General features: G+C 41.7%; 2 protein-coding genes across 3 annotated transcripts; both read right to left on the bottom strand.

Moving 5' to 3' along the window:
- Positions 1 to 277: 277 nt before the first annotated feature.
- Positions 278 to 3,932, bottom strand: LOC136425287 (methyltransferase-like protein 27). The gene is made up of 6 exons (XM_066414124.1): positions 3,860 to 3,932; positions 2,860 to 2,984; positions 1,971 to 2,096; positions 1,358 to 1,493; positions 946 to 1,038; positions 278 to 830 (listed from the first exon to the last, which is right to left on the bottom strand). The coding sequence occupies exons 2-6, from the start codon at positions 2,965 to 2,967 to the stop codon at positions 649 to 651; spliced, it is 645 nt and encodes a 214-aa protein (XP_066270221.1). The 5' UTR covers positions 2,968 to 2,984; positions 3,860 to 3,932; the 3' UTR covers positions 278 to 648.
- Positions 3,933 to 7,718: 3,786 nt separating this feature from the next.
- On the bottom strand, positions 7,719 to 12,836 carry LOC136425286 (methyltransferase-like protein 27). Of its 2 annotated transcripts, none has more exons than XM_066414123.1 (6): positions 12,708 to 12,836; positions 10,550 to 10,683; positions 9,659 to 9,784; positions 9,311 to 9,446; positions 8,942 to 9,034; positions 7,719 to 8,398 (listed from the first exon to the last, which is right to left on the bottom strand). In XM_066414123.1, the coding sequence occupies exons 2-6, from the start codon at positions 10,655 to 10,657 to the stop codon at positions 8,217 to 8,219; spliced, it is 645 nt and encodes a 214-aa protein (XP_066270220.1). In that variant the 5' UTR covers positions 10,658 to 10,683; positions 12,708 to 12,836; the 3' UTR covers positions 7,719 to 8,216. The 2 variants fall into 2 exon arrangements, with proteins under 2 accessions (XP_066270220.1, XP_066270219.1); XM_066414122.1 differs by having other exon boundaries at positions 12,703 to 12,834.
- Positions 12,837 to 12,839: the final 3 nt, after the last annotated feature.

The following is a 12,839-nucleotide window of genomic DNA, read 5'->3' as shown; positions in this document are numbered from 1 at the left end:
TTTGTCGAGAAACATTTTCGAGACAAGGTATTTACACCAGATAAAGCGTAAGAAGGCGCTTTTCCCTGCTATGACTCAGTACCTCGTTTGTTGATATTTGTTTAGAAACATTATTTATGTGTGAGGCGAAGTTGTTTAGAATAAAATGAAAATGTAATGTTTGCTTTCAGACTCAAGAGTATTACTGTTGCTCTACATATTATCATACCACTAGCTACATAATAATTATTCTACTTGTTCCTATGACAAAATGAAGACAAACTTAGCAGGGATCGTATAGATAACATCCAACAGTAAATACAACGGACGTACAAAAGATTATTATTCTGTTTCCATACTGGTCTGAATACTGGCAAAGTAATTGTATGTATACTAGAATACGATATGGAATGTCTTTGGTGCTCACTTTGATTACGATAATATCACACGCAAAATACGTCCTAAATACATAGTCAGGAACTCAAGAGATGATAATATATCAAATCGAAAAGTGAAAAGGAAGACAGTTGCATGTATGTAGGTTATCCATTTTACATGGTCGGTGTTTGATAACAGTACTATTATTGAACATATTTCGAGTGTAGTAGGCACCGTTTATCAAATATCTCCTTTAACATCTTTGGGCAAATCTTATTTTGTTCGTTCTGATCAACACACACGATACACGAAGATGACTCCATCTTCCCCCTCGCAGTAGTTGGGGAAGACGTCACGTGATACTTTCTCCCAGCATCCTTCACTCTGCAGCGCTGCCATGCGGGGTTCCAGTTTATGGTACTCCGGCACTTTCCGCAAGTTGACCTCCCGCATGCAGATCACCACGAATCCTCCTGCAACACAGTACGTATCTTGAACCTTGAAAGGGGACATATGTATCTGATAGGCCCATACCAAGAGCTTAAAGAACGACAGAAGAAATTGGGTCAGTCAAGGACCCCTACCCACCTGGTTTCACCACCCTGATGAGTTCTTCCAGACAGTCGCAGCCAACATGGCCCTCGACCATCCCGCCGACCATCACAGTGGCATCATATTCTCCTGCAAAATTATCAACCAGCATGAGTAAACACATAGTACCATTGTATACATAGCCTGACTAAAATCGCGCTACTAGCGGCCCGCCCAAGAAAGGAAGGGTTCAATCAGACCCAGAAAGGGAGCAAACATGGTGGCGTCATATTCTAACAGAAGAGTAGCAATCAGCATACGTTGTACGTTGATAAACAACAGTCTTATCTAGGTACCAGAAAAGGACGTCGACCAAAATAATTTAGCAACATTTGCTTCAACACAAATTGATATCGTAAAAACACACACACACACACACAAGAAAGATTTCGTTTTCTTCAGAACTCACCGTCCTCAATGTCCAGACGGTTTGTACCCAGGAAGTCTTGGATCAGACGACCGTAGACGTTCTTCTCTTTCGCTACGGCAAGCATGTCCTCGCTGGGCTCAAGGGCATCCATGGTACGGAACCCGACCTTGTGAAGCTATTGATGAGAGGATGGCAATGTCATTATTATCAAAAATCAGCACCATAGCATGTCCAGAACATGAGAAAACAGGAAGTTCCGCTGCAGTACCGTAAGAAGCCGCTAGGGGACCCAACATCTAATCATTGCCAGGTCTCATCAAGACCTACCCACGTGCTAAATATCAAGACAATCCATTCAGACCAGTTATGATGTTCATCTAGACACATACACACACGCAAACTCTACCGAGAACATAACCTTCTTGCTTGGCAATGGTAATTGATGTCCTGCAACGGCTACAAGTGTGTAACTTCGCTAAGAACGCCATGCTGTATATCTGTGGCAGCAGAAGTTGTAGCCCCCTTGTATATTTCCATGGTATTGCAGCATAAATTCTTCAAGGAACATTGTAAAGTACAGAAGGTACGATATTCAAACAATTGTTCAGGACTATGAAAGAAAGTATAAAAGAATTAAGAGTAAAATACTGACGGCTTCGCCTGACATGCCTGTTCCCGCGGCCACGTCCAGAATACGTGCATCAGTCTTGCCTTCAAACAGTTTCAGCACACGGTGAGATGTGGCACGGGGACCGTTGTAGTTCGAATCTTTGGTGTCCTAGAATAAATAGTCAGTGTTACGATTATAGTTGGTTCGTAAAGCTAGAGTGCAGCCTCTATCCCAATGTTTTCAAATCAGGACATAATATTTCACAATATGAGGATCAAATGTGCTGTTGTGTCGTAGATTTCTCATTGAGTCATGTTGTCAATGCCAAGATCCGTATACACATCTACAGTACGTGTAGTAACTTTGTGTTCTTTATGTCACGTGACTATGACGTAATTCAGCATCCGCCATGTTAGTAGGTTAAAGAAGCTGGTTAAAGGCGCGCGCGAAGTCAAGTTCTAAATCGTTGATTTTTCATCTTCCATCTAAGACTAAAATTCGGGTTTCTGAAGCAATTTTCAGTGTATTTCAATATACAAGTAGTCTTTTTATGTTCAGCACTAACTGTGTAGTCCCTTTAGTCCATGGGACAAACAGCTTTTTGGTATCACCGAGAGGGACAAGTGCTATCATGGATTTTCTGTATCTGCAGTAACCAAAGTTTATTATAAGCCATGATAACCAACTTCCATGAGCAGCTTTCCAACTATAATCACGTGACCAAATGACGTCATTAAAATGAACCTCGATTTTTGGGATCAAAGGCCCGGGACAAAATATCAAACATCAATAGTTTTCGGTGAAAGTCGGTTTGTAGGCAAAAGATATCACAGTACAGGAATCACAAAAAAAGTATGTCTTTGGTCAATATTTCGAATCTATAAGAAGTTATGGGGGTAATTTTGTGTAAAAAAATGTATTGTTTACTTACCCTGTCATAATCAGCGGCCCAGGTCTTGTAGAAGGACTGTGACTCCGTGAGAGAAATCCCAGGACGCTGCACGTCGCGGATGTTCTCGTGGTAATTGACGACAGGCATGTTGTTTATGAAGTTACCTGGGTACACAAATGAACATACATAAGTCAAGGGATGATACCTTCGGGATAACCCCCCCCCCCCCAAAAAAAAAACACACCCCACAACAACAACACATACAGTTTCTGTATTTTCCAACTGATCTCAAGCGTCAAACTGATGAAAGCTTGTTTGTGAAGCAATTAGCAGGTAAAGTTCGGCAGCCGCGCGCGAGTCGGACGTGAATTGTCAGGTAAAGTTCGGCAGCCTCGTGCGAGGTCGGACGTGCACATCCCTGTATTTTAAGTGATGCGGTCGTGCGCTTACAGCTGGAAAGTGCTTCTTGCGGGGAGAGACTAATGATTCAATAATTACTTATTACTAATTACTTATTACTATTATTATTACTAATTCACTGATTTACTTCTTACTGAATAAAATCATCATCAATTGCAGTTTGTGATCGCTTTTAAAAACGCATAGAATAGAAATTGTTGACAATGAAGGGTAAATGTGCTCAACATAGATTGAATGGCATTGGTACATTTCCTATAGCTTCATTACGAACGCGACCATGTAAAACACGGATTATAACATAGAACTCAATGGGTAGAAAAATAACTCATGCTTGAGACCTTATATTAAGTGGAACACGTGAGTTTTAGCCTGAATGACGCTTCTAGCTGAGCCCTGCCACTGGCCTGGTTTCCGGTAGGGGGAGCGACTTTGTGTAGCACAGGGTCACACAGGCCAACACGTGCTACACTGTACTCAGACTTCAATTGAGCCGACCTCATCAAGAGGTTACTAATTACTACCGCTAACTACACAAAAGAACGAGTGTTACTGATAGTGTTGTATGACAGATGTTATCGATCTTGTGTCTACAGCTGACACGGCAAGGCACGACACGTACCTTTGCCCTTCCTGGTACCAGAACGTTCCGTCAGCCAGGTTGAAACAATAGTACCACGTGTATAAATGCTAGCCTCCACCAGGCCTTACTACGGGGGTATGGATAATAGAATTCGACAAAAAAGGAATGTAGAGTCAGTCAACAGCAAGGTATATTTCCCCATGAAACCTGGCAAATATTTTCACAATAGCTGTCGTAGTTAGTCTGGCAGAGACTACATAAATGCAACATTTATGTACCGAATATTTGGAGGGAAAATGGAACAAAAATGTAAGGTTATATGACAACAGGCTATGTGATAACCTCCTTGCTCATAGCTTTAAAGGCTTTTCCACACAGCCTCTCTTAAGAGAACAAGCCGAGTGTTTAGTGTTGAATATTTGTGCTAGGTAAGACAAGCGCCGGGACAGACAGGATGATGCAACCGTGTGGTAAGGATGGTCTGTGGCTGTGACAGAACAGACCATAGTAGAGATAAATCTGCATATTGTAGCTTTCAGCTATATTTGTCGTTACTTTCAAGTTCCGGTTCGATTCTTTGATCGTGATATGCTAAATATTTAGCTGGGATACAATCGGAGAAGTTTTCTATGGTAATGAAACAACATAAAGGCCTGTTCCAATTCTGAAAGCCCCCCATACAGACCCTCTTAAACCTTCTGCGTATGTAAAGTGAAGCGATAATGTATTCAACTGTACAAAGCATCGAATTCCCCACTAAACGCTTAGGCCCACTTGTCTAGATGATAACCTAGCCTGCCTTTAAACCATTCCAACGGGAGATCCCCGTGTCTCTTCGGTGCTGGTGGGTTTGTCCGCCCGCCCCTCTAAAGGACCTTAAGCGCACACCCGGATTTTTTTTTACCGTGTTTAATGACCCAGAACAACAGGATTAGACCAAAACACCCCGAATGCGGCTTTTCCGAGACGGGTTACTAGATTATAAACCGATCCCACGGAACCTGTTAATGTTAACTAGAGATTAGGGAAGGTGCTCAAGTGTTGTAACAACAAACAATAGACAAGCGTTAAGGTTGTAACAACAAAAGGTTCTGGTCAGGTGATATGGCGTGACCTGTGAGTTGGTCATCAGCTGATGGAAAATTCCACTCCCTTTAACAGGCCAAAGCATGTAAATTCTATGAACGACGTCCACACACGTACTGATTTTCACCTGATCTAAACACACACACACACACACACACACACACACACACACACACACACACACACACACACACACACACACACACACACACACACACACACACACACACACACACACACACACACACACACACACACACACACACACACACACACACACACACACACACACACACAAGAAATGTATCCCCTCTTTGACAGGAAAATATCGAAAGTATGAAAATATGTCCTGTGGCACGCCTTGAGTGTAGTTGTAGAAGTAGCACTAGTGTGGTAACCCTGAGTATAGCTGAAGAAGCTATGCTAATTCACTAATGTCACTTTCTGAACTTCTTGAAACCAGAAATAAAAGACTATGTTTTGTCACTTTGTTACAACGTTTATGGTCTCAATTATGAAAATCAGATTTATAGGCATCTTGTATCCCCCCCCCCCGTGTTTTGTTTGCGCCTTCGCAATCGATTTGAAGTCAGCAGTGGATGTCATCCATAAAATTGACTTACAGTGGCCTTACTACTGACTGTTGGCGGAGGGGACGCCGAGGCCCCTCCCCGGAGCTTTGGGGTTTGAGCGGTGGTCATATATCTTCAGATTGCGACATGATCATGAATGCTGCAAGCGTTTAATTTTGCAAAAGATATATAAAAAAAGCCCGACTAACTAAACGTTACAGTAATGTCAGTTCTTACAGCGGCTTTCCGAGTCCTTTAATGAGCCTTTATACCAATGCGGATTTTAAAACCTTTGCTAGCACCAAGTTTCTTCAAACTTGATTTTCTTTGAGATACAGTATTAAAGGCATGTGCCTTAAAACGTACAAAAAAAAGACTTCACTGTATCCTATATGCAACGTTAAACCCGTACGTAACTTAAGTAAGGAGAGGGTACTTAGTATTCGACTGAATCTATGGATTAAGGCTGTATTGCGTCATCCAGACAGACTTCCGCGTTACGTAGTGGAAATTTCCATCATGACTGTGCAGGCTAAGTCACAACATGCCCCACTAATTACGAGGGTACCGTAACAACAGCAATCGAGAACTCTAGCCCTATTTTAAACTTTAAAAATTCACTCTTCTTATAAGGTCTTATAAGCTTTGACGAAGCTTTCACACAATATGGTATTTTCAGGTGTCTAATAGCTGGCGAGTTCATAATCATTTCCACATTTGTAAGGAAAAAAAATGCATGAACAGTCGGAGTAACAATACAAAGACTTATAGATTGGAATACGAGAAAAATGTTGTCCTATGGTTCTTTGATATAGGTAAGTGGTACACTTTGGACAAAACAAACAGCAAAACTTACACATCACACATAGCGATGTTTAAACCCCTTTAAGACAAATACCCATTAATACCACGTGGTGGAAAAGCACACATTAAAGGGCAGCGTATACTGCACATGATAATGGATTTAGAAATGCCCTACCTTACTTTGTTTTGCAGATAGAACGTATTCTTCCTTGCTGGATAGCGTACGTAGTAAGTGGTACAGACGTTGCAGACACTCTCTCACAAACGCAACTGTTTCCGCCTCAGACGCCGTGAATACGAGTATGTGTGTGCACGTGAGCATGTGGTAAACCGCCGGTATTTGCGTACTGTATACATGAGCTCTAACTACATTAGCACTCACGCTTGGAAGAAGGTTTGCTTTTAAAGCTTTAAATCGGCTAAAGGAAAACTTGTTCAGTTGAAGAGATCGCTTTCACTGCGGTACTTTTACATTTCTTTTCTGTCAACTTTAGTGTAACTGTAAATGCACATTTGTTCATGATTTGGGGGTAATTTCCTCACCCCCACTATTTTTCATGGTCCGTCCCCGGTGTCCATTGTCGCATGAACGGCTCAGGTGAACCGTTACAACTCAGTATATTTTCTTACGTGCTGATAGAACAGCCGCAGCTTGTGTGTCTGTACCGTTGAAGGACACCGGTCTGTATGTGGACAGCATAGCTAGAGAAGTCGTAGACGGATCTATATGAGATCTGATATGCTGGTAGATGTTGGCAAAATATAGAAATGATTAGATTATGGGCCCCCTAGCGGCTTTCCATGGTACTGCAGCAGTAATTCCGGTTTTGATATCTCATGTGCTTGGCATGCTACATTCATGATTTTGCAAAGGTAGATCGGTCTCGGGAAGTGTCGTAGGTTTGGGACTCAAAGTTGAAAATTTTATTTCTTCTATCAACCTGGTATTTGACGTTTGGAACAGATTCTACACCTACGACATTCTTTCTATTGTTGGCAGAAGAAATGCCGAAATTTACGTTAAAGGAACATGTGAGAATAAATGAAAAAAAAAAATTACGATGGGACATTGTACAAACCTATTCTCGAAGCAGCGGTTTTTGTCGGGGGGCTAGTAGTGGTCGTGATATTAAATTGGGGGGTGAGACGTTAATATGTATGATCGCGGCAACTATTAGCCCCCTACCAAAACCTCCGCTTGGAGAATAGTAGAAACCATAGTCATCTGAAAATGTGTCACTTGTGAGGTAGAGATAGTGACCATCTTATCGCAGTGTTTAAACTTTGCGATCACGTGACCATGACGTAGGTATTGTCCGCCATGTTGGATCGTTAAACCTGCAGGCTGCCAGCTAAATTTGAATTTGTGTAAATCATTACATCTAAACAATATGGCGGTTTTGACGTCAGACCAAATGAAAAAAAAAAACCACGAATGATAGACATAACATTTATTCAATGAACAAATATGTCGATCTTTTCATTGCTCTAGTATTGATACATATATATACCCTCTTTTTAAAAGAAGTGGTGTTCCCTTTGCTTTTATCTTAGACAAAAGCTTCAACCATAGCACCACTTTTATCTTAGACAAAAGCTTCAACCATAGCACCGCACCAAGAAGTAGTCATTAGAACATGCAACTTGAACATGGTTTAGCTGTTTTTATGATATGGGAAGAATATGGTCTTTGTACGTAAGACTTGTTTTGGAATGATATCTTTTATACACCCACTGTCCACCAGAATATTGGCGATTACATACACACCAAGCAAATGTTGCTCATATAGGAATTCTAGTAACAGACTAATAAGGCATACAGTTGGAAGATAGAAAAGTTGAAGGTGGCTATTTGATTATGAAGTGGCCATTGCTTCAATGATTGTGCTTAGCTCACATATTTTGAACATGTTTTCCGTTATTCTTTGCTTCAATCAACACACGCGATACACGAAGATGATTCCTTCTTCGCCCTCGCAGTAGTTGGGGAAGACGTCACGTGACACCTGTTCCCAGCATCCTTCATTCTGCAGCGCCGCCATGCGGGGTTCCAGTTTCCGGTACTCTGGAATCTTGCGGAGGTTGACTTCCCGCATGGTGATCACCACAAATCCTCCTGCAACAAGAGAACACAATAGATCAATACAGATTCCTGTTTACAGTATTCTCCCATATTACCAAACTCAGACCCAGAACTATACTGAAAAGAACAGTCCTAAAGGATGAGGAAAAAAAATCGGATTCAAAACAATAATGGAAATGAAATTAGTGCCAAAAAAACCGAGATCTCTGGAAAAGCACTATTTGCCGACATATACAGCACTGGTGTCTAACTAAGGGGAAATGAAGCGATTGCAAAAGAGGAAGATTTCAGTGTGTGTTGTGAAGTGTTTTCCTAGTTTGCCCTTTTTGTCTCCATACGAAAATCAACTTTTTAAACCTCTCTCCCTCTAAAACATGATAAAATGCTGCTAAGAAAGTAGGTTACATAGTTATCATTATCATTTTGGACAGTACTGATCAATTTTAGTTATCGTTGTCATTTTGAATAGTACTATAAGTTTTTAGAGTACCAGACAAACTACTGTATATACTAGAGCCATTCTTGGAGCTTAGAGAAGGACAGAAGAATTTGGGTCAGTCAAGGCCCCCTACCCACCTGGTTTCACCACCCTGATGAGCTCCTCCAGACAGTCGCAGCCAACGTGACCCTCGACCATCCCACCGACCATCACAGTGGCATCATATTCTCCTGAAAAATTATAAATCAGTATTAGAAAACAGATAATACTATGCCTAGTATACATGGAGTGACTAAGACCGCGCTCCTAGCGGCCAGCCATACGAAGGAAGGGCGCAATCCGAGCTCTCATACTGACCTTGACATTGTTGACCCAGAAAGAATTGGAGCAAACAACGCTCGAACATACAATGAAGAACACTACAGTATACACGGCACACTATGTAACATGGCTATTAATAAATATTACTAAGTTGTGTTTGAGAGCCATGGAATGGGAAAACTCACCATCCACAATGTCCAGACGGTTTGTACCCAGGAAGTCTTTGATCAGACGACCGTAGACGTTCTTCTCCTTTGCCAGGACAAGCATGTCCTCGCTGGGTTCAAGGGCGTCCATGGAACGGAACCCGACCTTGTGAAGCTGTGAAGAGTGACATGAAGCGCATGTTTAGGAACATGTTGATACCATAGAGTAGCACAATAAAGAAATAAACAACCACCATAAAAAAAAGAAAGGCAACGAAATGATAAAAGCATAGAGAGGTCTTTGAATGATATGGAAAAACATGAAAAAGACGGAAGCAGAATAGTAGAAAGAAATAAGAATCGAGGGAAAACTGTAAAACTACTGACCGCTTCGCCTGACATGCCAGTCCCCGCGGCCACGTCCAGGATACGAACATCAGTCTTGCCTTCAAACAGATTCAGCATACGGTGAGCTGTGGCACGGGGACCGTTGTAGTTTGAATCCGCGGTGTCCTAGAATGAATATAGTGAATTGAAAAATTGTAATGATAATATAATGATAATGATAACCGTTGTTGTACATCCATGCCTTATGGGGTTAAGTACAGGCATACAGATACAAAATTCGTGATGAAGTACATATAATGACACTGACAGGACTACTCTAATACATAGGTTCGGCGTCTTCTCCTCTCTTTGTGATGTTAGAAATATAGGTTGAGATGAATTTGATTAATATAGTCGAAACGAATAAGAAAAATGAATTTCTCAACACTAGACATAGATTTAAAGCGTGGAAACGTTTCCATTTAATACTTGAAATAACATGTCTCGAAATGTTGTATTTAGTGAAATATTCATATTGACACATGTCTTAATCTGTAGATATTATTTGGGTGTACCGATGTGCAGGAATGAATAAAAAAATGCTACGTCATCGAAGTGGGTGGGGCCACGCAAATTGATTGACAGATTTATCATGCGACCCTTTCGGGCCAAGGCCTGTCAAGTAGCCATGACGCAATAAATTGTGTTTGAGGAGTTAAGCGTCGCTGCATCCTAAACTGGATTTGTGTTACCCGTGACTTTGTAATGGGAATAACATTCAAAACGTACAAGTATGACCAAAAAGACAACAAAATACACAAAAAAGATTCGTTTTTTGTCGATGAAATCCGTTAAGTGCTTTGTCAATTCGATCGGCCGTAGCGACGCCGCCAGCGTGCCGCGGGTCCTGTGAGAGGGGGGCTTTATATAGCGAGGTAGCCAGGTTCGTACCTTGTCATAATCAGCCGCCCAGGTCTTGTAGAATTCCTGGGATTCCTTCAGGGATATTCCAGGGCGCTGGGATGTGCGAATGTTGTTATTGTAGTTCACGACAGGCATGTTGATGTTGTAGACTGCTTTGTTACCTGTGCAACAAAGTATGACATAGATTTAGACACCTTTGTAGCATTGGCACGGGAGGTTGGGGGATCAGACAACTTTATTCATACAGCTGCGCTTGTAGGCAAATAGATACGCCAACAAGGATCATTGAAGACAGACCCTTGTCCGTGAGAAGTCAGCTGAATTTCGTACAATATATGAACGACTAGACCAAGGATGCTCTCAGTTTGCAACCGTGCGACTATTGTACGGCGAATTTCAAACACGCTCTACCAAAAAGGGCACGCATTCCCTCTCCTAAGCTTGATTAAGTTTACGACTGAAATATTTGGTACCCCATCCGTAAATAGAGCTTACACGGGTGGACATAAAATTTCAAGTAACGATTGAGAAATAACATCGAAGGGGGTCATTGAACTCAAGCACTGTGTCACTAGTATCATAGATCTGTGGTCTCAAATGTAAATACCTCTGTGGACACAGCGGTCAGTGAGGTGGACACATGTCAGTGGTCAGTAAGGTGGACACAATGGTCAATCACTCAAAGTCTTAAACTTTAAAAGTAGGTCAACCCTTTTCCTTCTAGATTTTCTCAAATTGAAACGAAAATATCCTTAAGATAGTGAAATGCACATTATAAGGAATGGACGTAAAATGGTACTCTCCAAGCAGAGGACGGGTTCCGGCATGTTTTTTATGTGTTTTCAGGCGTTTTTGTTGGGCTTTTTACTTTTTCATTTTTTTCTCTATAAACCCAACAGAGACAAAAGAATGAAAAGTAGAAATCCCGACAAAAACGCCTAAAAACACGTAAAAAACCTGCCGGAACCCGTCCTCTGCTTGGAGAGTAGTAAATGGTGGTCCCGTGTTCGAGGAGGCCAGTGCCTCGGGCACTTAAAGATCTCAAAAAGGGAAGCCGGCTAGCAACCCTTCCTGCAAGAATATACCCTTCTATTGAAAGATTCTGAAACAGCGAGGAAACTTGCTGCCCTATGTGTCGCTAGGTACTACAAGGGTCTGAACGAATTCGAACGAACAAATCAAATTTCTTAGGCTCAGGCCTTTTCTAGCTCCCGTCGGCCGCTGACCCGAATGACCAATGGCCTGAGAAGGCTTGGTCACCAGTCGGCTTAGGGTACTCTCCAAGCAGAGGAGTGAGTCCGGCTGCTTTTTGACGTGTTTTTATGCGTTTTGTTGGGATTTCTCTTTTGTTCCGTTTTCTTTAAGTAGCCAACCGTTTTCTTTATGGCTATTAAAGACAAGTTGTCCCCGTTCAAGGTTCAAGACGTCTATTTTGATAAACCACAACCTAACCTCTGCTTGGAGAGCAGTAAATTGAATCTAGGTCAAACATCCAGACAGTATTACGTCATGCAGAGCAGAGACGAAAGCCTAGCGTGGTGGAAATTTCCATCGTCTCTGTGCACGTGAGTCCAGGACCACGCACATGTAGCACACAAGAATGTACATACCGTAACGCCAGAAATCTTAGCACAGAATGCACACTCTTAAAATCGAACACAAGCCGAAAAGTATACAAACCAGTAGTGATTAACAAACAGAATGCAAAATGAGAGGAATTTACAAATTTTCCGTTTGTAACTTTTTTTCTGAATCGAAATTCATGCTGTAAAAGAGAATGAAAAACTCTGAAGAAATACGATAGTTTCTTTGTTGGTCGGACCGCGTTGTAAACTTGTAATACCCACTGGTGCCACTTGACTGACTTATGGCGGGTGCCGCCCTTCCCCTGCCACCAAAGCAGTCCAGAAGCGTTTATTTTAAACCTCCTTGCTCTACCCCAGTATCTTTTAACTGTTGCCGCTATCACGCTTTTAAAGAACTGTTTTGCCACCTTAAAGACAAAGAAACTAACAAAAATTAAAATACTCTACACATTGGCAATCTATAGCAGACTTGAATCAACTAAATTATGCATGGTCCCTAAACATGTGGTGTTGGAAAAGAATCCATCACCGTGAATTAAAAACACAGATGAAGCTCAATACAACACGTCTACTAGGAAATTACAAATGACTCACCTTACTTTACAAACAGTTGTTCTTGTATTTGTAGTTCTCAGATTTTAGTGGTCTTCCACGAGGACAAGATGCGAGGATGCGCTTGTAGATCTGGGTGTCTGTCGAAGTAAAGTCCTGGACTAGACCACAAGCGTCGG

Source organism: Branchiostoma lanceolatum, chromosome 19, assembly GCF_035083965.1.
Source record: "Branchiostoma lanceolatum isolate klBraLanc5 chromosome 19, klBraLanc5.hap2, whole genome shotgun sequence".
NCBI classification, from domain to species: domain Eukaryota; kingdom Metazoa; phylum Chordata; class Leptocardii; order Amphioxiformes; family Branchiostomatidae; genus Branchiostoma; species Branchiostoma lanceolatum.
The sequence above is the reverse complement of the archived record's forward strand: the minus strand, read 5'-3'. Positions and strand labels throughout refer to the sequence as shown.